This window comes from Ursus maritimus, unplaced genomic scaffold, assembly GCF_017311325.1.
Source record: "Ursus maritimus isolate PB19 unplaced genomic scaffold, ASM1731132v1 scaffold_14, whole genome shotgun sequence".
In the NCBI taxonomy this organism is placed as follows: Eukaryota; Metazoa; Chordata; class Mammalia; order Carnivora; family Ursidae; genus Ursus; species Ursus maritimus.
The window spans coordinates 54,955,408-54,979,016 of record NW_024423786.1 but is presented as its reverse complement, the minus strand read 5'-3'; the positions used below and the strand labels follow the sequence as shown (position 1 = coordinate 54,979,016).

Genomic DNA, 23,609 nt, shown 5'->3' with positions numbered 1-23,609 from the left:
ACTCCGGAGACACCGTGGGGGGTGTGTGGTGGGATAGACTCCGGAGCCACTATAGGGGTGTGCGGTGGGGGGACAGACTTTGGAGCTGCAATGGGGGGGCTCGGGAGGGAGACTCTGGAGCTGCTGGGGGGGATGCAGCGGAGGGACAGAATCTGGAGCTGCTGTGGGGGGGGTGCAGTGGGGGGACAGACTCTGGAGCTGCCGTGGGGGGGTGCAGTGGGGGTCAGACTCTGGAGCCGCCGTGGGGGGGGTGTGCGGTGGGGGGACAGACTCTGGAGCCGCTGTGGGGGGGATGCAGTGGGGGGAGACTCTGGAGCCGCTGCGGGGGGTGGGGGATGACAGGGGGCGGGTAGGACGCGGCTGTCAGTACGCTCTAGGTATTAAGACATTTCAGGATGGAAACATATCGCACTGTACTACCCTGTCTACGTGTGCTCTGTCCCCCGCAGTCCGCTGGAGCAAAGAGCCACAGCACGTACACATCCCCGGGGCTGGGCTGATGCCTGAAAGCCACATCTCCAACCTCCTAACACTCCCGGGAGGTAACGGTCCCTGGACCCACTGTATAGCTGGGGAGACTGAGGCTCAGAGGTCTGGGCCAGTTCAAGGCAGCAGTGCTGCGGGGGTCTCAGAGACCTTGCCTGCACCCTGAGTCCCTGCAGACTCACTCCTCCCACAAGGACTGGCTCCCAGGTTGGCTCAAGGCAGCCCAAGCTGGACTGTCCTCACGAGCAACCAGAAGCTTCCTCGCAAAGCCCTTCTGCGGCTTTCCCTCCAGGCCACGTTGCTGCTCCTGACTGTGTTCCCCAGCACCGGCCCGGTGTCCTGCAGCCATCGGGTCACCTGTGTGACCCCTGGCACCACCCTGTCTACTGGGCCCAGCACAAGAGCTCCACGCCAATCCCCCCGTGTTTGCTGCCTGAGTTCCACTCTGCCCCAGGCACAGATGCTCCTGGTGGCGTGCGCTCCGAGCCGGCACCCCCTTCTGCCAAGCTCGTGGCATGAGGTGGTCCCTCTGCCCAATGTCACCCACACCATCACAGGGGCAGAGGGTGACGGCTCCTCTTGCACGGATTTGGACATTGGGGTCCCAGGCTCACCCTCCCAGACCTAGCAGGCAGCTGTCAGCAGCCTGTGCCCCCCACCCCCCAGCCGGGAGTCTGCTGTCGCGCCCTCGGCTGCTCAGTCTCCTTCATGCCCTGGGTCCTGGGCCATGCACGCCAGCACATTTCCTCCCCGCCTTCCCTCTGCTTGGTGAATGTCTTCCCCATGCCCATCCCGGGACCTCGGGGTTCTGGGTCTAGCTTCTCCTGGCAGCTCCCTCTAGAACCCACAACGCCACCTTCAGGGCCCTCTCAGCTCGAGAGAGAGCTCCAGAGGACAGGCCACTTCTCCCTGTCACCCTTAGTGACCCCCGTACCAGCTCCCAGGCACAGAGCCGACCTCAGTGTGCATCGCGAAGTGAGAAACCCTGGGGGGCTGTGTGGAGGAGGCTGAGGACAAGCACTGCCGGGAGCCTCAGGGGAAAAGCAGGGGAAATGGAGCTCTCGCATGTTCCCTGAGCTGGACACCTGATGAAGGGATGAATGCCCAGCAAGGCCGTGAGCTCCCCACCAGGCCTGTCCTGGGCAATGCCTCTCATCTCTCTTCTTCAGAGGGGGAAACTGAGGCTCAAAGAAGTGGGATTAGGATGTTCTGTGTTCAGACAGAAGCCTAACTCACTCTGCCGGAAAAACAAAGGTGTGTGTGGAAAGGGGTATTTTTTAAAAAGATTTTATTTATTCATTTGAGACAAAGAGATACAGAGAGAGCGCGAGAAGGAGAAGCAGACTCAACGCTGAGCAGAGCCTGACTGGGGGCTCGATCTCACAATCCTGAGATCACGACCTGAGCAGAAACCATGAGTTGGACACTTAACTGAGCCACCCAGGCGCCCCCCACCCGGCTTTTTAAAAGATTTTATTTATTTGAGAAAGTGGGAGGAATATTTGTTAATATAACTCAGGCCAGCAAACTATGCCCTGCAGACTAAACCCACCGTCTGTTTCATAAATAAAGTTTTATTGACACATAGCCACGCCCACTCATTTGAATCTCTACAGCGGCTTTTGCAGTACAATGGCAGAACTGAACACTTAGAATGGACACCATCTGGTCCTTCACAGAAAGCCTGCCAAGCCCTGACCTAACGGAAGAGGTGTGACGAGCTTCAAGTCTGGCTGCACCTGGGGTCCCTGAGGACTGTCTCTCCACCTGTCAGTACGGCTCTCCTCCCAGCAGACCCCACCAGGCAGGCGCCTGATTGTCCCCTGTAAAGTCCCAGGGTAGGGCCCTGCAGGTCAGGAGCCTGAGGCCTGGGTCCCCACCCATCCCTGGAGCCAGCAGCACTCTGCCTAGGTGTGGGGGATGGGGTGGCCAACGCTGGACACGCAACCGCAGACCTCCACTGAGGAAGGGGCCTGTGGATGAGCCAGATCTGAGGACGGGGGGACAGAAGCGCGGCTGGGGCGAGAGTCCCGTCCCCCAGCAGGTGCCCGACGGAAGATCATGTGCTGTCTCAGGACCAACGTGTGAGCTTTCTTGGCCCAGTTTTCTTCCCAGATATATTTTTACTCCCCTGAAGCCAGGGATGGGCGGCAACACTGCACTTGAATTCTAAAATGCCAGGAGCCACCGACGCGAGCCAGGGCTGCTCAGCAAGGGCCCCCTTGGCCTGGGTCTCGTCACTCAGGCAGGCGTCTGCCAGTCCGGCTCCAGGCGGACGGTGGGAACCTGGGGCTGGGCATTCTCTCAACATGGCAGTCATTTCCCAGGGTGGGCCAGCCTCCCCGGCAGGCTGGGGAGAATCCTAGGGGTCCGTATTTGTTTTATACGGAGGCTGAGGGGGCAGGGCCAGCCAGTCAGCGGCGAGCCAGGCTAAAACCAGGCCCCAATGCCCACCGGGCTCTGGGATTACCATGGGAGCCCCTGCACCTCGAGGGTCCCTCTGCGTCAGGCATGTGCTCACTGCACCCGTTCTGCAGATGAGAGAGGGAGGCTCCAAAGCCAAGCAAGCTGCTCGCTGGGGTGGCCAGCCTCCAGGACGGGCTCTGGTGGGCTCGACCCCTTGGTATCCACACTCTTCTGCAGCAGCCATAGGTGTGATCGACAGGGTACGGCTGAAGTGAGAGCGTGTGGATTCCGGCAGAGGTCAGACACTGCCACGTTCCCTTGCTCTTGGATTTCTCGCTGGGGGACAAGTGGCCTCCATGCTGTGAGGACATGTAAGTGGCCACCTGCTACCAGCCACACGATGGGGCAGCTCGGGAGCGGCTCCTCCAGCCCCAGTCCAGCCTTCAGATGAGGCAGGAGGCTTGCCTGCGACCTGATCTGAGACCCTGTGCCGGAACCCCCAGGTCGGCCACCCCCGGTCCCAGACACACAGACACCGTGATCTGAGAATCCGCACTGGAACCCTCCAGCTCGGCCACCACCAGGTCCTGGATACACAGACACCGTGATCTGAGAATCCGCACTGGAACCCTCCAGCTCGGCCACCACCGGGTCCCGGACACACAGACACCGTGATCTGAGACCCCATGCCAGAACCCCCCAGCTTGGCCACCCCCGGGTTTCGGACACACACACCGTGATCTGAGAATCTGCGCTGGAAGCCCCCAGCTTGGCCACCCCCAGGTTCCGGACACACAGACATGGTGAGATAGTAAACAGGTGCCACTGTCTAAAGCCACTGTATTTTGGGGTAATTTGTTTCACAGCAATAGCTACCTGATACACCTGGGGTTTCCACACGGTCCCTGAGTACAGATGAGGAGAGTGGGTTGGCAGATGTCTGCACAGATGGCCTCCCTGCCTCCCCCTCCGCTTTTTCGTCCTTACTCATTCCGCTCCTGCCACACAGCTTCCTCGCATGTGCCGGGCACAGTCCTGCCCCAGGGCCTCTGCACACACTTCTCTGGTTGGGATGATCTTCCCCATCTCACCATTCAGGCCTGGATCAAAAGTCTCCTCCTCAGAGAGACCCTCCCCGCATGCCTGGCTGAAGCCGGCTCCCTAACCCATTCTCGGCCCCTTATCATACCTCCTACTGCTGGTCAGTTCAAACTTTCCCCTTATTCCTTTGGTCTGCCAGTGGCTGCTCCCTTAGAGACCAGGAGCCTCCTGAGGGCAGCAATCACACCTTGCTTCACTGTGACCGCTCAGGGAGGCCTGGGCCCGGCACATGGCAGGGCTGCCAGCACCTCCTCCCTGCTCCCTGGTGGTGACGCCGGGAGTCCCGACAAGCTCTGAGGGCCAGGGCACTAAGGGCTTGGCTCAGGAGGCAAATGGGGGAGCAGGCGCCTCCGGGCACAGCCTGCTTTGTGTCTCTAACCCCTGAGCCACCAACTCTGACGCCCCAGTCAGCTCCGGCGACCGGCTAGAAAGTAGTAGGAACGTGGACACAGTAACAAAGAGCTAACGTCTGCTGACCGTGGGGCCGGCACCATCCGGCGCACCTACGTGTGACTCATCAAACCCTCCCAACAGCCCTGTGAGGTTGGTACTCTGGCTACCTACATTTGACGGAGCTGGAAGCCGAGGCTCCGAGACGCCAGCCAGCTCACTGGCCTGAGGTTACCGAGGAGAAAGTGGGATTGGATGGATGTGATTCCGGGCAGTCAGGCTCCAGCCTGAGCCAGAAGCACACGGAGGGAAGGAGATGGGGAAGAACCAGCCATGCTAGAGGCAGCAGAACCTCCCAGGCAGAAGGAAGAACCAGTGCAAAGGCCCTGGGGCAGGACTGTGCCTGCAGAGTTGGGGAATCAGCACAGAGGCCCATGTGGCTGGAACAGAGAAAGAAGAGACGAGGACAGCGATGGGACAGAACTTGCTGCCACTGTCACTGTGAGGACCCACGTGTGGCTGGTTAAGATGAGGCTCTGTCTCCAGCCCTTCCCAGACTGGGGGCCTCCTAGAGGCAAGCCCCGGATCCACCTTGGCCCCTGCTACGACTGGAGGCCAGGCCAGGGCTGGAGTCTGATCCAGTGGCTGAATGAATATTCATGCCACCCACACGGCTCAGGAGAGCGGGACAGGGTGGGCATCCTCGCCCACCTGATGCTGGCCTCTTCCTGGGCTCCTTCTGGGCTCCACCAGCAACGGGCTTCCCTCCAGGCCTGGCATACAGTAAGTGCTCAATAACGAGCTGATGAGCAAGCAGAATGAGTGACAAGCATGTACACAATGGAACATTATATGGGTTTTAAAAGAACACAATGGCTCTGAGCTACACTGATAGGGACTCAGAGACGAGCCAAATATGTTAAAAGTGAAAAATGCAGAACAGAGTTAGAAAATTCACATCTCCTCATTTCTTTTCTTTTAAAGATTTACTTATTTATTTTAGAGAAAAAGAGAGAATGCAGGGGTAGGGGCAGAGGGGGAGAAAGAATCTCAAGCTGACTCCCTGCTGAGCGCAGAGCCCATGCGGGGCTTGACCTCACGACCCCGAGATCATGACCTGAGCCAAAACCGAGTCAGCGCTGAACCGACTGAACCACCCAGGCGCCCCTCACATTTCCCCATTTCAAAACTGACTACAAAGCCACAGTAACCAAGACAGTGTGGTCCTGGTATACAGACAGACAAAGACATCACGGAGCGGTCCAGAATACGTCAGTGAGAACCCAGAAGTAAACGTGCATGTTCACAGTCCGCGGATTTCGACAAGGGTGCCAAGACCACTTAATGGGGAAAGAACAGTCTCAGCAAACGGCGCTGGGACAACTGGACTCCCCCGCATGGAGAATGAAGCTGGACCCGACCTCACACCATATGCAGAAGGGACTCAAAACACAGCAGAACTCTAAACCAACATAACAGACGCAACCATAAAGCTCTCAGAAGAAAACGGGTGAGTGTCTGTCACATTGGGTCAGGCCGTGGCTTCCTGCATAGGACAACTGAAACAGCAGCCACCGAAGGAAAATAAACTGGACTTCCTCAAAATTAAAACGTTTGTACTTTGGGGCGCCTGGACGGCTCGGTGGGTGGAGCATGCGACTCTTGACCTCAGGGTTGTGAATTCAAGCCCCATGTTGGGCATGGAGCCTACTTTAAAAATAAATAAATAAAATAAAGTATATTTTTTAAATGTTTGCACTTCAAAGGACACCACCAAGAAAGTGAAGAGACAACCTCTAGAATGGGAGAGAATATTTGCAAATCATAGATCTCAGAAGGGAATAGTATCTAGCATACACAAAGAACACCTACGAGTGAATGAAAAGAAAAATAACCCAAATGAAAAATGAGCAAAGGGTCTGAACAGAACACATCTGCACAGATGTACAAGCAGCCAACGAGCCCATGAAAAGATGCCCCACATCACTGATCGTCATGGAAATGCAGATCAAAACCCCAGTGACAGCACTTCACACCCACCAGGACGTCTAGAGTCAAACAAACACACAGGAGCAAGGAACGTCCAGGATGTCAGGAAATCAGAGCCCTCACGCACAGCTGGTGGGAAAGGAAAGGGGGGCGGCCATCGTGGAAAAATCTGGTGGTTCTTCAAAAGGTTAAACTTCGAGTTTCCACACAACCCAGCACTTCCACTCCTGGGCGTCTACCCAAGAGAAATGACAACATCAGTCCACACAAAAACCTGTCCACGCGTGTTCGCAGCCACACTATCCGTAATAGGCAAAAAGTGGAAACCACCCAGCGTCCATCAACACACACAAACGGATACACGAAACACGCTCCGTCCTTATAATGCAACATCACTCAGCCAGGAAGAGGAGCGAGGTGCCTGCACATCCTACCACATGGATGGACCCTGAGCACACGACGCCTGTTGAGGGAAGTGAAGGGCGAAGGCATTCTAAGGGGAAGAGAGCACATGCAAAGGTCCTGTGGGAACAGGATGGGATGCATCAAGGAACAGCAAAGAAAGGGTTTGGTGTGGCTGGAGGGGAGGGTGCACCTGGGGGCACTGAGGATGGAGGCAGGGGGTAGTCTCTGGGGACAGAGCCCTGACCAGCAGCCTACCCTTCCTCCCCCACACGGACATCTGTCCTGCTCCCCCCACCTCCATCTCACTGCACAAAGCAAATACATTTCCAGAGTGGTAAACAGGAAACTTGCAAAGGATGGGGGGGAGGGCGGCCATTAATCCACAACTCGGCAGGCCTTAGGCCAGTGGACAGTTTTCTAAAGCCCCAGCATTCAAGAAAAAGAGAAAGAAGATTCTAGAACTTTCACCACCCTCGCCACAAACACGGTTACACACATGTCCGTGCCGAGCGCAGGCCTCCCACCCAAGTCCAGGGCCTGAGGCTCGAGAGCATCAGGTGGGCTTCCTGAAGGGGCAGGCGGAGGGCCAGCGCTGAAGGGAGTGGAGCAGGGGTGAGGCCCGCTCACAACAGCTCAGGTGGAGGGCCTCAGGTGGTGGGGCCGGGTCCGCAGAGCGACGTCAGCCTTGTCTAATCGGGGCCCTGGGAGACCCGCGGCCCTGACGTCTGAGTGTGATCCCGGGCTGAATCCCAGCGAGGAACAAAGACTACCGTCCAGGACGACTTTGGATTAACTGGTAAAATGTACGTCCTGACTGTGGACCGGATCAATGTTAAACTTCTTAAACTTGACCCCCACACTTAGCGAAGAGAATATCCTTGCTTATAGGATACACAGTTGCTCCTTATTCACAGAGCCCGTACCTGCAAATTCACCCACTGGCCACGTGTAGCCCCAATTAATACTCGTGAACCTTTCACGGTCACCGGTAGACACACGCAGGGGAGTGAAAAATCTGTCACCTCCACCACGTGTCCAGCGGAGGTCACTCCGCCTTCCTGTTTCACCTCCTGTACAACAGACAAGGGCCCGATCCATGGCCTACTGAGTGACTACTGTCGCTGTGAATTTTCAGTGTTTACAGTGGCCCCCAAGCGTACAGCTGCAGTGGTCTGGGGCTCCTGAGCCCAGAAGCCTGCGTGACGCACCTTAGAAAACACACGCGTTAGACAAGCTTCCACTGGCCATGAGTTCAGTGTTAGTGAATCAACAATACGTAGTTTACGAAGAGGCTTTAAACAGGGGCGCCTGGGTGGCTCAGTCGTTAAGCGTCTGCCTTCGGCTCAGGGAGTGATCCCAGGGTTCTGGGATCGAGCCCCGCATCGGGCTCCTCCACTGGGAGCCTGCTTCTTCCTCTCCCGCTCCCCCTGCTTGTGTTCCCTCTCTCGCTGGCTGTCTCTCTATCAAATAAACAAAATCTTTAAAAAACAAAAACAAAAAACAAAGAGTCTTTAAACAGAAACACACACACATGTGGGCACCTGGGTGGCTCAGTCGGTGAAGCGTCTGCCTTCCGCTCAGGTCGCGGTCCCAGGGTCCTGGGATCGAGTCCCGTTCTGGGCTCCCTGCTCGGCACGAACCTGCTTGTCCCTCTCCCTCTGCCCCTCCCCCTGCTCATGCTCTCTCTTGCTCTCTCAAATAAATAAATTCTTAAAAAAAAGAAAAGAAAAGAAACACACGCATGACACAAGCTTCCATGTTGAAAATATGATGACCAGAGGCTCACGGGGACCTAACCCTGTGTTCCCGCAGGAGCCGTGCTCCAGGATCCGCGAACTCCGTGTTCGCAGTGACTTCACGGGACAGAACTGCTGTCAGAACCGACAGAAATCGGCCACACTGATGCGTCAGGATGGGGCATCGTGTCTGCAGCGGACTCACAAGTGACCCGCATCTCTCTCTCACGCACGCACGCACGATAATACACGTTCAGTAAAAAGATAACGTAATGTGGTGAAGTGTTAGCAGCTGGTGAATCTCGGCTCAGGGCTTAATGCTGCAGTATGCATGCAACTTTTTCTCCAGGCTTGAAAATGTTCAAAATAAGATGTTAAAAAAGAAAAGGTAGATATGAACACAGAAAACCACCTGGAATGATGGTTATCTCCTTGAGAAACAGAGAGGGCGAGACAGAAATCTTCCCTTCCTCCTGACCACAGGTCTGATTGTTGCTTTTTTAAAGGAAACATGTTATTACTTGTAGTTACAGACTTGCCTGCTGCAAGAACCAGGCAGATGAGTGGGACAGAATAGAAAGTCCAGAAATAGCCCAGCCACGTGCAGGAATCTGGTATGTGATAAAGGTGGCATCTCAAATCAGGGAGGAAAGCAGATTACCCAGAAAGTGGAGTTGGGACAACCCTGAGCCACCTGGAAAAACGTGGAACAGTAAACTCTTGACACCTTGTGCGAGGATAAATTCCAAATATAGCCAGGCTTTAAGTGCTTTTTTTTTTTTAAGTGAAACTACAGAAGTACTAGAAAAACCATAATCTCAGAACAGGGAATGCTTTTCCACCTGTGACACCAAAGTGAGAAACCATAGAAGGAGAGACTGATAAATTTGACCACATAAACACAAAAATACCTGCCTGGCATGAATTATTCTTTTAAGAGAGATGGTAAAAGACTACTTACACTTGTGTCATAAATTAAAAACAAAAACAAAAACCTTTTACGATATATAAAGAGCTTCCACAAATCAATAAGAAAAAGACTGGGCCAAATGAATATGGGAACGATACAACTACCCAGTTCCCAGAAAATAAAGGGAGCTCTGAGATGTGAATTATTAAATGTGAGAACAGAGACGAGCAATGAAAAGGGGACTGGCCCAAGCACACCTCGGGGTCCTTCGTACACAAATCCCCAAACCGCACCCCACTTCCTTCAACCTTCAACGGAAACCCCACGCATCCAGAATAAAGGCCAAGAAATGTGTGCACGGTGCACGCGAGACAGAAAGCAACTGTGACAAAATGTTGGGGGTTCCTTTTTCCAACCAAAGCCAGAGGCTAGGTCCCCAAAATGCCTTCACACTGGCTCAAGCACATGGGGCCCCTCGGGCTGGACGCCAAGCCCCCCGGGGTGGCCTGGTGGAGGAGCGGGTGCAGGCCCCTGTGCTAATCCCCCACGTCAGTAATCCCCACACGTGGGCAGTCCGCTGCTTCCGGCCCTGCTGTCCAGGTGGCAGCGGCAGGCAATCCCCAGTGGGGTCTCAAACGGCCTCGTCACGAGTGGGGACACGTGGCTTGGTCACAGCAGTAGGCAGTGCAAGCAGGAAGGCCTGGGAGCCCGAGACCCCCCGGAGCTTGGGCCTCCCTGGCTACAAATGACGTAACTGTCATCCAGAGAGCACTACCCCAGGGCCGCGGGCCTTCCCCTGTTCCTGTCCCCTGAGTCCTTGGGTCCCCGCTGCCCTCGCCTTGAGAGGGGCTGAGATGGGGAGTAGGAACTTCACCTGCTCAGAGGCACAGTGTTGGTGGCCAAGGCAGGGTCAGCCCCGGGTCAAGACCGAGGTCAAGATCCTGCCTGCCCCTCCTGCATCAGCATGAGCCTGCTGGAACTTGCTCCTTCCCGAGCCCTCCCCACCCTCCCAGACCAGCTCCAGGGCACAGGCCAATCCCTCCTGGGTTCCTCGGCTCCCTCACCCCCCTCCACCCCCACAGCCTCCATCCAGGCCCCCAGCACGGCTCAGCACAGTTCACCTGGCACCTGCCCCGGGAAGCTCCTTCCCCACCAACCGGCCAGATTGCTGGGCCAGGGCCCCCCCAGAGCCCTGCATGACTGGCCCTGCCTGTTTCAAGGCCCCCAAAACACGGACTTTGTTTCCATGGATCAAATGAATCAAGCTCGTTCCTACTTCAGGGCCTTTGCACAGGCTAATCCCTCTGCCTGCAACACTCGACCCCCTGTGGCTGCTTTTCTCACTTAGGCCACTCCTCCCTGACCACCCCAGCTGCAGCCGGTCTTGCACTGGCATCACCATGACACTCGTTTCTTCTCCTCTCTACGTGCTCACCACTGACCAGCACGCTCTCACTCAGGGGATGGCAAACATTTTCCGTAAAGCACAAGACCGTGAGTATTTCTGACTCTGCAGGCCATAAGGTCTACAAGCAAAAGTCACAGACAACATGTGAGCGGGTGGGTGTGGCTGTGTGCAAATAAAATTTTACTGATGAAAACTGGGGATGGATGGGACTTGGCCCCAGCAGCCAGGCTGCTGACCCCTGATCCTATCTGTTTACTTCTTCGCCATAAGAGCCGCGAGGAAGCCGCCCGGAACCCCCACTGGCCCACAGCAGGTGCTTGACCAGCGTTTAATGAGCACTGTCCGAGGACGAAGTACGAAGCACCCACATGTCCTCGTGCGCCCGGAGTCTGACAGCAGACCCTAGGTTGTGGCACATTCTGCACAGAAGCAGAGGACATGAGCCCTCTGGAACTCACCCATCCATCTGGGGAGGGACAATCCCAGTGCCCACACAGAGCTGGCTACTTGCCAGGGGCACTTCGCAGGGCTTACAAGTCTGTCCACTTGACTCAGCCCGATGAGAAAGGCACACTCATCACGCCCATCTCACAGATGGAGACACTGAGGTAGCTGTCGCCCTGGCTGGCAAGGATGCATCTGGGATGTGGTCTAGCTCCCAAGCCCTCTCCATGGAGGGGACTGAGCTGTCAGAGGTCAAAGCGTCACATCGTCAAGAAGCATCTAGGGCTGAATTCCAACTGGGAGATTTCTGCCTCCAAGGGACACAGCCAACGAGCAACAAGGGGTGAGGAACCATTGGCCCACAACTACCGAGGAGGCCTCTGCTGACAATGCCCCACCCGAGCCCCGTGGGCCCTGATGTTTTTCAAGAGCACCAGGCCTTTGCCTGGGCTGCGCCGTCTTCCTTTCTCTCCCTCAGGCCTCCCGCCAATGTTGGGGGAGGCCTCACTGGGAAAGAGATATTTGAGAAAAACTGAAAATAGCTAAGGAAGCAAACAACACAGATATGAAGGATGAACGTTCTAGACAGAGGGCACATGTGCAAAGGCCCTGGGGCAGGACCAGGCCTAGTATGTCAGAAGAACAGCGAAGGGGCCTATGTGGTGGAGCAGAGTAGGCGAGGGGGAGAGAGGGAGAAGGGGAGAGCAGGTCATGCAGAGCCTCATGGGTGGGTGCCCTGGAGGGCCGTGGGCAGAGGAGGGTGGGACCTAAGTCAATTTTTTATGGGAGCCTTCTGGAACGAGCTGTAGGGAGCATGGAAGAGACAGGGGACCAGGCCAGCAACAGACGATGGGGCTAGACCAGGTGGGGCAGAGAAGAGGGAAGAAGTAGGCAGACTCTGGGTCCATCTTGAAGATAAAACCAGCATAATCTACCACCAGATTATATGTGGGAGGGGGCTGGGGGGGCTGGGAGTGAAGCCAACTGTTCTGTGATATCATGCAAGCAGGAAGGACAGGAGGGAAATGGTTCAGAAAACCAGACCGCAGCTCAGGCCAAAAGCCCACAGGCAGATCACAGGTTGCAACAGTTGGCCCCGTGAACGTATCCAAGGCCCCAAAAGCCAGAGGAGAACCCCACCTGGCCCTTTCTGGACCAGTCCTCGGGAGCAAGGAGCAGGGCATTTAAAGTAACCAGATTCTAAACTCCAAGATACCATTTCACCTTCATCAGATTGGCTAAAATCAAGGAGGCTGGTAACATTTGGAGCTGGCAACACTGTGCTGAGGGCCTCTCTCGTTCCCTGTCAGACCTTTCTGGAAAGCCAGTGGGCATAAGATAACAATTTTCAATCTGCTCGCCACGGCCTAGCCATTCCAAAGCAGGGACTTTAACTGCTAGAAGTTAAAGCGCCACAGTGAGGGGCCCTGTTCAAGGCTGTCTACCACAGCATCGCTTGTTAACAGCAAAAGGTGGACTCCGGAAGCAGCCAGAATGGTCCTCAGCAGGACGGCTGAACCAGTAATGGCTGGTGCCTAAAACAGGCTGTCCCGAACGGTCCTCAAGCACATTCAACATGCTGCCCCATGCTAATTCAGGTAAGGCTCAGGGAGGCTCCTGGCCACCCCCAAGCAGGTATATGCATCATCCCATTTTACAGACGGGGCTACTGAGGCTCCGAAAAGTCAAGGCATTTGCCCTTCAAGGTCACACAGCAACTGAGTGGAACCCAGGCAGTATGACTGGGCATTGCCCCCTCTTAACCATGGCACCATATTCTCTCTCTGAGAAAGTAACTGATACCAACATGGGGAGAAGCAGCAGCAAGCCAAGTTATAGAATAACAGAGATCAACGGTTCTCACCTAGGGTGACTGTGTCTCCAGGGGACATTGGAGATGTCTGGGGACATTTATGGTCATCACAACTCAGGGGAGGTGCTCCTGGCACTGAATGGGCGGGGCCAGGGCCAGGACGCTACCTCCAAAACAAAGAATTTTCCAGCCCAAAACGTCAACAGTGCCGAGGCAGAGAACCCCTGGTGTGGCGTGGAACCATCTTGGCGAAAAATAAGCAGACATGTTTATGGATTTCTACATTTCTATGAGCAGTAGGAAAAGCCTGGACGGTTATTACCCAAACTTAGGATTGACATCAGGAGAAATGAGTTTGGAAGGGGGGCAGCAGCTCTTAATTTTAAAGTGACTGAAATAAACGATCTGCTGGGGGAGTCAGATTTCTGCGGATTTTGGTGACAGGCAGTCAGGGCTGGCCCCTTATCTTCCAGGTCCCCGTGCTTAGACCCAGCGACGGCTGGGGCCTGGAACCTTATCTGCCCCCATCTGGCTCACTGAGCCCCTAATAAAATAAATGTCTGCTATGCGGCTGTCTTGCGGTCACTGAGTCTTGGGCTGTTTCGTCTCTGACCAGCCCCAGTCGGAGGGCTGATGGTGGAGGTCAGGGGTCTGATAAAGGAGCGTGGCTGGGTTCCCGAACCATGTCTAGGGCTAGCCGGGCCAGGGCACCAGTCCCCAGCCAAGAACAAGGGCGAGGCAACCGGATGGTCAAAGGAAGCGGGTCATCTACCAAGCGCTTCCAGATGGCAGTAGGGACAGAAGCAGCGGGAGCCTTCCAGAGCCTGGGGGGAAGCTCTCTGGCCCTGGTGCTCCCTCTCCAGACGTTTCGNAGAAGGAGGACGGATGCCGTGTGGGTGTCTGCAGGGCCTCTGCTAGCGAGGGCTGCCTGAGGAGAGCAGGGGCTCCTGCAGATCCGGAAACTTCTGTTTGGAAGCTTGAGAATGTGACCCAGAAGGAACCTTGGAGGAGAAGGGGCCATTCCTCTGGGCAGTGGGCCAGCTCTGCTGCTGCCCAGGGCACAGCCGGCAGGGAGCCAGTGGGGCTGGGCAGGGCCACCTCGCTCCACACACCTGATGTTCTAGACGGTGAGCAGTGCCCCTACACACCAACAACAGCCCTCCGGTGTCCAGGGAGAAGCTGGGGGGGGGGCGCCTCTTTCTCCCCACCTGCGAGATGTCATGTCCTCAGCCCCCTCTTGTCATAAGGAGGTAAACTGAGGCCCAGAAAGGCAATGAATGGCCAGTGTACTAGAAACCGGGTCTGGTGACTCCCACGAAGAGAGATGAGATAGTCAGGACGCTGGCCCAGATGGCCTCAAAGACCCCCGACCCACCCACCCTGGCAGCTCCTGTCCTTCACCACCAGAAGACGTGCCCACAGGAGTGATCCCAGAAGCTGACCCCAGCGAGGCGGGCGGCCCAGAGCAGTACGTCCAGGAAGGGGGGGCCCATCTGGGACAGTGTCACCTCCCTGCCATGCCCACCGTGGAAGCATGGCCCCTCACCAGAAGGGGGGTGCTCCACCGTCCCACATACGGAAAGCAGCGCCCCCCGCCGCCAACAAGACTGGGTGGGATGCCGTCCCCAGACGCCCTCAGCCGGAGGCAGCGCGCCCACCCACCGCGTGGCCTCATCCCCCCTCCGCCCCGAGGTGAGGACCCGCGTTCCCCGCACGCCTCCAAAAGGGGCTGCTTGCCCCACGGCCTCCCAGAACCGGGCCCTGCCCGCTCCCGCTGAACCCCCGGGAAGGGCGGCGCCCCCGCGAGCCCCCCGCGCGGGGCGTCCCATCCCCCCCATCCCGCGAGCGCCCCCGAGTGGAACGTTCTGGCCTCCCCGCGGCGGGTCCCGGCGCCCCTCCGGCGCTCGGGCGGCTCCACTGGGCCTCGGCGTGGGGAGGCCGGGCGGGCCCACTCGGGGAGCGGCGAGGGAGGGAGGTCCGGCACTGTTACCTGCCGCCGCCCCGCTCTCCGCGGCCCAGGCCGCCTCCGAGGTCACGGCCCCCGCCTCGGCGCTCTCCGCCTCGTCCGGCACCTCCAGCTCCATGGCCGCGCGCGCGGACCGGCCGGCGGGCCGGCGGCCGGAGGCTGCACCCGAGCTGCGGCCGCCGCCGCCGCCGCCGAACAACAACCGCCGCCGGCTGGAGGGCGGAGGGAGGGGGCCGGGCCCGCGGAGCGGGGGGGCGGGCCTGGGGGCGGGGCCAGCGTGCGCCAGCGCGCAGCGCGCGCGCGCCGCCGGCCGGGGCTCGGGGGTGGGCCTGCGTGCGTCCCCGCGTCTCGAGCGCCCCCACGCGCCCAGGGGGTGGGAGGGCGGCGTCATGCGCGCCGTCTAATCTTATTGCTAGAATATTATCTCACGTCATAAACGCAAGCTGTCTACAATTAATCAACTACTTAACATCATATTGCAGATGACACTTACTTATGGTATATGCTTTGTCATAAGTAGTAGTTATAATGACGTAATAAGTGATGTAATAAGTCAAAATAAATTTGATTTGTACTAATAAGCACAGTGTATAAATTATGTGGTATTAAGATACAGGCATACTAATGTCGTTGCGGGACAAAAGTATGATATTATTATAATAGAGATAATGTTGATGTATAATGTGCAAGCAATGTGCGAGCGTCATATATAATATATAACACTACGTATAATATAATGGTAAGTAAGTTACAAGTAACAATGTAACCAAAATGTCAGGCTAGATGCTAAAGCCTCTGCAAGCAATCTCTCCAAAAGTCAGGGATCTAATTCTTGTTTCCCTTTTTTTTTTTTTTTTTTTACTACAAATACTTTCCCAATACCTAATATAGAACATAACACCTAGAAGAAAATAAATATTTGGTAGTATTGATCAACCAGATGGGGACTATTCTCATTTCCATTTTACACACAAAGAAAACAGGAACTCAGAACGTTGAAGCCACTTGCTGGAAATCACAAAGAATCATGCTGCAAATCAGTGCATTTACGTCCTGTGTTAAGAATAATTGTGTTCAGCGGCGCCTGGGTGGCTCAGTTGTTGAGCATCTGCCTTTGGCTCAGGGCGTGATCCCGGCGTTATGGGATCGAGCCCCACATCAGGCTCCTCTGCTGTGAGCCTGCTTCTTCCTCTTCCACTCCCCCTGCTTGTGTTCCCTCTCTTGCTGGCTGTCTCTCCCTCTGCCAAGTAAATAAATAAAATATTTTTTTAAAAAAGAATAATTGTGTTCATGGGGCACCTGGGTGCCTCAGTTGGTTAAGCATCTGCCTTCGGCTCAGGTCGTGATCTCAGGGTCCTGGGATCAAGCCCCGCATCGGGCTCCCTGCTCAGCGGGGAGCCTGCTTCTCCTTCTCCCTCTGCCTGCTGCTCTGCCTGCTTGTGTGCTCTCTCTCTCTCTGTGAAAGAAATAAAACCTTTAAAAAAATAATTGTGTTCATATTGTCATTAAAGTTGAATGGTGAACTTATTAATGGTATGGATAAGTGATTACTAACTCTGAGGTCATGATTCAGGGGGTAATAAATGTTGGTATTACTAGTTTTGTTCATGACTAACAATTTCTGCTGGGGGGCGAGTGGGGGAGTCTGGGTACCCACGTGGTGAGGGACAGACCTACGGTGTTTTCACCCAGGCCTGTCTGACTCTGGAGACACGGCCCCTCATCACTGTCTGCGGTGCTTGCCAATGGGGTGATGGGGAATCAGGAAGATGGAGCAGGTCACAGTCACACCCAGAGGTTAGAAAGATATTTCTGAAATGTTTTCCATCAAAACAAGGAGACAAATCAAGAAAAGGAAGGGTTGGGGGAACAGGACTCAGAATGTGGCAAAAGGAATCCCCAGCTTAGCTGTGCCCTGTCAGAAGAGAGCCAACGCAAGGTGGAGTCCAAAGACTTAAGGGAATCATAGGATGAAGGATAAACAGAGTGCAGTCCATCCACACACTGGAACACGATCCAGACTTAGAAAGGAGGGGACTCTGACACCTGCCACGACGTGGAGGGACCCTGAGGACACTGTGCTCAGCGAGAGGAGACAGGCACGGAAGGACACATCCCGCAGGACCCCACTCCCAGGAGGTCCCCAGAGGAGTCCCGTCCACACAGACAGAGAGGAGATGGTGGGAGCCAGGGCTGGGGCAGGGGGTGGGGAGTCCGTGCTTCCTGGGGACAGAGTCTCCGTGTGGGGAGACGGAACGTTCTGGAGACGGAGTGTGGGGGTGGCTGCAGGACAGTGTGAGTGTGTTTCACACCACTGAGCTGTGTACTCAGAAATGGTGAGAGTAGTAAATTGTACATTGTATGCATTTTACCATCATTTAAAACAACAATAGCAAAAAGCCTCCCAGAAGAGCCCTTTGGACACATGCCATGGATAGATCCCCTGAATCATCTTGAATCGGTTTTGGGTTTTTTTTAAGATTTCATTTTTTTTTAAAGATTTTATTTATTTATTTGACAGAGAGAGAGACAGCCAGCGAGAGAGGGAACACAAGCAGGGGGAGTGGGAGAGGAAGAAGCAGGCTCATAGCAGAGGAGCCTGATGTGGGGCTCGATCCCATAACGCTGGGATCACGCCCTGAGCCGAAGGCAAACGCTTAACCGCTGTGCCACCCAGGCGCCCCAAGATTTCATTTTTTAAAGTAATTGCTACACCCAATATGGGGCTTGAACTCACAACCCCAAGATCAGAGTCGCACGCTCCACTGACTGAGCCAGCCATGTGCCCCTCATTTTAAATCCGTTGTGGAAGATTAGAGGGATGGTTCTCAAAGCGTGGTCCTTGGACTAACAGTCGCAGCTTCGCCTAGGAGCTTGTTAGAAATGCGGATTCTCGGGCCCCCTCAGCCTTCCTGTCTCAAACACTCCATGGGCGAGACCTATAACCTGGGTTTCAAGGAATACCCCCCTTCCTACTCCAGGCAATTCAGATGCCTGAATTTGACAACCACTGACTCCAACAGGAGAAGGGCTGGGGGCTGGGCCAATGATAAGGATCATGAAAATGGCCAAATTAAAAAAAAAAAATCAACTTTCAGGTTGATTCGGAATGTCTCCTGGAGGGAAGTCAATACTAAAACTGAAAAAAAAAAAAAGTGGCAAAACAGGTCTTACTTAGATATGCGGAAGTGAATGTCAAAATAATCAGTTAAAAGATGCCAAAGAGGGGGTGCCTCTGAGAAGGGAGAAATTGCGGGGTGGCAATGGCATTGGTGGTTTTAGCAAACCTAAACGACAATTTGACCCTTTAGAGTGCGTGCATTATTGGGAAAAACAACCCCAAACTGGTGTTGCGGGAGACAGGAGAGGTTGGGCAGGGAAAGGAGAGGGGGCGCGGGGATCTGGTAGGGGTCGCAGGGTGGTGTCACAGCTTCTGAACCTCCTACTTCATCCTCTTGTGTTCCTGCTCCTGGGTTCCCATTCTGCAGGCTGGGAAACAGGCTCCCTGGCTTGGCGGGGTTACCTGGTTTCTGGCGCCCCCTGGTGGCTGCTACCATCAGAGCCAGGTGCTGCTGGCAGGGACTCCTGTGTCCCTCCATCCCCCTCCCCATAATTCATCCATTCATACATTCATTCATCCATTCGTTCATGCCACAAATATTTATTGAGCACCTACTGTGTACCAGGTACTGTTCCAGGCCACAGGGACACAGGAATGAGCAAGACAAAATCCCTAACCTCAATGAGCAACATTCTAGAAAAGACAGATAAACAGGCACAAGACACAAGGTAGTTTCAAGTGCTAATAAATACTTTGAAAATAACACATATGTGCTACAACTGTGACGGAACGTGATCGGTAAAGACGGGCTTCACAGATAACGCATCAGTATGCGTTCAGCACCTGCCCCCAAGTTGTCCGATAGAATGATCATGGAAGCCAATTTAAATTTAAAACTCTAAATGTCATTTTAAATTTCCTACTGACCACATTTTGAAGAGTGAAAAATCAACAGGTAAGATTAATTTTAACAATATATGTCACCTAACCCAAAACATTCGAAATACGATCATTTCAATGTGGAATCAATACGAAAAATAACGAGTTATTTTACATTCTTTTTTTTTTTTTTTTTTTTTGTTTCTGAGCCTTCCAAATCCAATGTGTGTCTTTCACCTACCCACATCCTATTCTTTCTGACCTGGGGATGGATAGTGGCTAGAGGGTGTGTACCCAGCATGGTTCTATAAGCACTTTCCGGACATCCATTCACTTATTCAACTTCTGAAACAGTCCCAGAAAGTAGAGGCTCGTGTTTGTTGCCATTTTTCAGCTGAGGAAACTGCGGAGACTCAGTGACATGCCCAAAGCTGCCCGGCAGGAAAACGGTTGAACACCCCTAGCACAGGAACCCAAGCAGGTGAGTTGGTGGCCAAGGAGCAGAATTTTCGCTCAGTTCTGTCCGGTGGGAAGGAGCCAGTTCTGCGGTAATCTGTGGGACGGCACGCTTGCTGGAATGGCTTGTCTGTCCCAGATTCAAGGAGGGCAGTGAGAAGGGGAGCCACGAGGTGTTTGTTTTCCCCGAGGACCCGCCTGTATGTTCCAGTCCCCGCGCTGATGCCAGGGGCGCAGGGTCCGCGGTGTGAGCAGGGCAGTCACTTGGCATCCCTGGCCTCTGGGAGAGCAGGGGTTAAGGCCAGCTGCTCCCACGTGAGAGCACCTTGCGACAAAGCCACACACCCAACCAGCTGCTGGTTTCTCCCTGGCGTTGTGCACCTAGTCCTGCTGGTTCCACCTGCCACTGACAGAACTGCTGAGGAAAAGTTGGGGAACCAAGTGGGGAGGACAGAGCTCGAAATTCAGGGCCCCTCCCCACCCCATGCCAGGCGGGCACCCAAGCCCTGGCTCCTGCCGCCTGCCCAGAGGCCACCCCGCCTCCTAGACAGGTAAGTACCCCCCCCATGCCCTGCTCTGCTCTGCACAGACCGAGCTCCCCACCACAGGGTCCAGGGACCCCCATCACCTCCCCTCTACTGCCCAGAAAGCAGGAAACTGACACTCCTGTGTGGACATTTGACATAGTTTCTAAGGGATTATCTGGCTGGCAGTTACTGCCCCTGGCAACCTGCCCAGGACGCCAGAGCCAGAGACTTAAAAGGGTCATTGTTGGCCCAGGTGGTGCCGGGGAGGCAGACAGGGCACAGGCTGCTCCCTAATCCCCCAACACTGAGCAGGGGAGGCCCGGGTAAGGAGGTGGCGGGTGAGACCGCTCCTTCTGGAGCTTCTGAAGACACTCCCAAGTTCCCTGGCAGTGATACCCCCCCCACCTGCTGGGACCTGCAGGGGGCTGGGGAGGGGTCCCGCGGCCCTGGGCCCTGGGCTTATCTCGGTTGTCTTGATTCCTTCTCTGGGCAAAACTTGCCAATGGAGAAAAGCAAGAAGGGGGGAGGGTGGGCTGAGCCTCCTGTGGGCAAGGTGCCGATGGTCCCCAGGGCAAAGGAAGCCGAGAGCCTGCAGAGGACAGAGTGGGGTAGGAAGAGCTTTTTCTGGGTCGTTTGCTCCCCAAAGTAAGGACAAAGAGAGCTTCCTGGCCAGCCAAGTATCCGATTGCACCTCAAGTTTCTTTGTCTGGGACAGAGAGGGGCCCTCTGGGGCCAGGCAGGCACAGGCATATGACTCTCTGGTATATAGATGGTCTGGAATTGGAGGTCACTCCCAGGGAGTGGAGAGACTTCAAATCTGGAGTCTGTGGGGTTGGAAGGGGATATATCTTGACTGTCAGATCCCCCCTGCCTGGGATTTGGAGAGAAAACCCAAGGAGTCAGATAGATCTAGCCACCAGCCACTTTCCCTATCAAAACCTCAATTTTCCACTCCATAAAATGGGTACAATTCAAGTTGGCACGACCCAGGGCTGCTGAGAGCAGCAAAGGAGGGTGTGGGTAATCGATTCTCAGTCATGGGGGGTTGGGGTAAACAATCCCACCCAAAACCAGAACTCAGAATGCCAAGCTAGTTGCAATGTCCCATCTGCCTTCTATTAGACAGAAGTTGAACTCGGGCTCAGAGAGGGGCAGCTACTTGTCCAGGGCTGCACAGTAAAGTAGGGATGTCAGGCATATAGGAGAGCAGGAAGTCTGGGGGCTGCCCCTGCCACCCCCACCAACACTCCAGGCTCAGCATCTTGTAAAAGTCCTGCCTCTGTGGCACAGGGCTTCCGCATGGCCCTGAGTTCTGGCGAAAGTCCGCTGAGGCCCGTTTGGGTTCCTGTTCTTCCTCCTCAGCCTGGCCTTGCGCCAGACGAGCAGTGTTTGCTCAGGGAGGAGCCTGACACCCTTTGGAATGGGCTGAGGTTAGCGGGAGATGCCGCTGGGAGGAGGGGCTGCCCAGGGAGTGAACTTGCATTAGCGAGCACCTACTGTGTGCCAGGTGCCGGTCTGGACCTTGGCGATTCAGCAGGGAACCAGACCAACGGAGATCCCTGCTCTTGTGGGCTGTGTTTGGTAGAGGAAGACATTCAAGAAACAGGAGATATAATGAGGAAGGAAATTGTATCCAGGGTTAAAGACTGGTCAGTCTCACTGAGGGTAGAATGTGGAAAAGCAACTGGGACAGGAGTGAAACAGGCAGAGGTATATTACAACCTCCAAGATCAGGGAGCCTTGTTGAGAAGGTGACATTTGAGGAGACATGAAGGAAGTGACTATTAGTGAACGAGCATTCCAGGCAGAACGCATAGCCCGCGCAAAGGTCCTGGGGCAGGACCAGGCCTGGCATGTTGGAGGAACAGCCAGGAGGCTTGTGTGGCTGAAGCAGAGTGGGTAACGGGGAGAGAGGGAGGAGGGGAGGGCAGGGAGGGGACAGGGCGGGTTATGCAGGGTCTTGTGGGCCACAGGGGGGACTTGGGCTTCTACCCCAGGCAGTTGGGAGTCCTGGAGGGCTGTGGGCAGAGGAGGGCGGGACCTGACTCAGGTGCTCACGCGCGCCCTCTGGTGGCCTCTGCAGGGAGGACGGAGTGCGGGGGGAGGGGGGTGAAGTCAGGAGCAGGGGGACCAGGGAGGTCAAACAAGGAAGTCCTGCAAGATGTGGCTTTAGAACAAAGAAACATTTTATTTTGAATCATCTAAAATTGACAGAAAAGTCGCAGATACAATTCAGAGAATCCCCCCATGATCCTCACCTGGTCTCCTGCGACACTCACATTTTCCCTGACTGCGGTGCATTGTCAGGACTGACACCAACACCCTCCATCACCCTGCCCTGAGCTGCAGACTGTAATCAGAGCGTGGGAATCGCCTTTTGTGCCCGGGGCCCCATCTACGACCACAGAGCCCATTCAGTCATCAGGCCTCCTTGGCTTCCTCCAGGCTGTGACCTTGTTCCTTGACCTTCACCGCTTGGAGGAGATGGTCAGGGATTCTGTAGAAAGCACCTCATTTTGGGTTTGTCCAATGCTTTCCTCATGACTGGATGGGGAGGGGTGAGGGTAGGAGGGGCAGATTCAGGGTGCAGCAGGCACCAGCATGCACAGGAGGGGGGAGGGATGCCCCAGGGCTTGGCAACCTGGGGGGTCCTGGGGCATCTTAATGAGAGCACTGTGGTGTAGGGGGTAAGGAAGGTGAGGAGGGGCATGTAGACTCTTCTAGAAGCTTGCAGTGTGGGCTGCAGCTGGAAGGGGACTCACAGAAGGTACTCCCACCCCCAGATGGGAGGAAGCCGGAGCCCTGGGAGGGAGCTCTGCTGCAGAAGAGCAGAGCCCCCCCCCCTTCCTGCCTCAGTTTCCTCATCTGTATAAGATGGGGACCTGGTTCCAACTTCTGAGCAGTATCATGGGGCAGCTTCAAAAGTGGAAACAGCGGGCGTGGCGTGGAGCCGGTGCATAGGAAGGTTGGCCTGGGCACTCCTTTCGCTTCCTTCTCTACTCCCAGGCAGGAGGGACTAGAGGTCCCAGTGGGGGAAAACGAGGGTGATTTTATGGTGTTCCCAAGGCTGGAGGGGCTCCCCGGGAAGCTGTTTATATCAAGGTTCTGTCTTTCTGTGTAACACCTGGGGATAGGACCAAGACCCCTGCCACCTTTGCTTACTGTCGCTGTTATCAGCCTGGCCTCTGCACCTCTCCCCCAGGCCAGCTCCCCTCAACCGTCCCTCATTAAACCTCCCCCACGACCCCCACGTTGCCAATCCTTATGTGCTCTCTGGCTGGGCCCTCCCCCCGCGGAATGTGTCCTCCCAGGTACACAGCCCGGGTCTTTCTCCTCTGTTCAGACTCTTAGGCGGCTTCCCAGGAGCTATTTATTCATTCATTAAGCACTTACTGCATGCCAGGCACTGTTCTAGGTGCATGGGAAACTATAGGGGTAGAGCTCGCAGACCAGCAGGAAGAAGGGATCTTCCAGAAATAGTCCCACAAATAAATGTGCAGTTAATAAGCTGCGACCTTAGCTCTAGGACATTCCATAGCTCCTTAGCATTTCTAGAGCGATTCAGCATCCGGTCAACGCCAGGCTTTGGGGTACCCTCTAAAACTATCTGCTCTTCCTCTCGCCTCTGAACC

The 23,609-nt window shown here is 55.3% G+C and overlaps 1 protein-coding gene across 4 annotated transcripts in view; it reads right to left on the bottom strand.

Annotated features, from left to right (window-relative positions):
- Window positions 1-15,199, bottom strand: part of PIP5K1C (phosphatidylinositol-4-phosphate 5-kinase type 1 gamma) — a 49,582-nt gene extending 34,383 nt beyond the window's left edge. The window contains exon 1 of one of the 4 annotated variants that reach the window (XM_040629594.1): window positions 15,079-15,199. In XM_040629594.1, coding sequence (XP_040485528.1) covers window positions 15,079-15,172 — 94 coding nt within the window. In that variant the 5' untranslated portion in view covers window positions 15,173-15,199. The remainder of the gene's footprint in view (window positions 1-15,078) is intronic. The other 3 variants (XM_040629597.1, XM_040629595.1, XM_040629596.1) reach the window with 3 other exon arrangements.
- Between the last annotated feature and the right edge of the window lie 8,410 nt (window positions 15,200-23,609).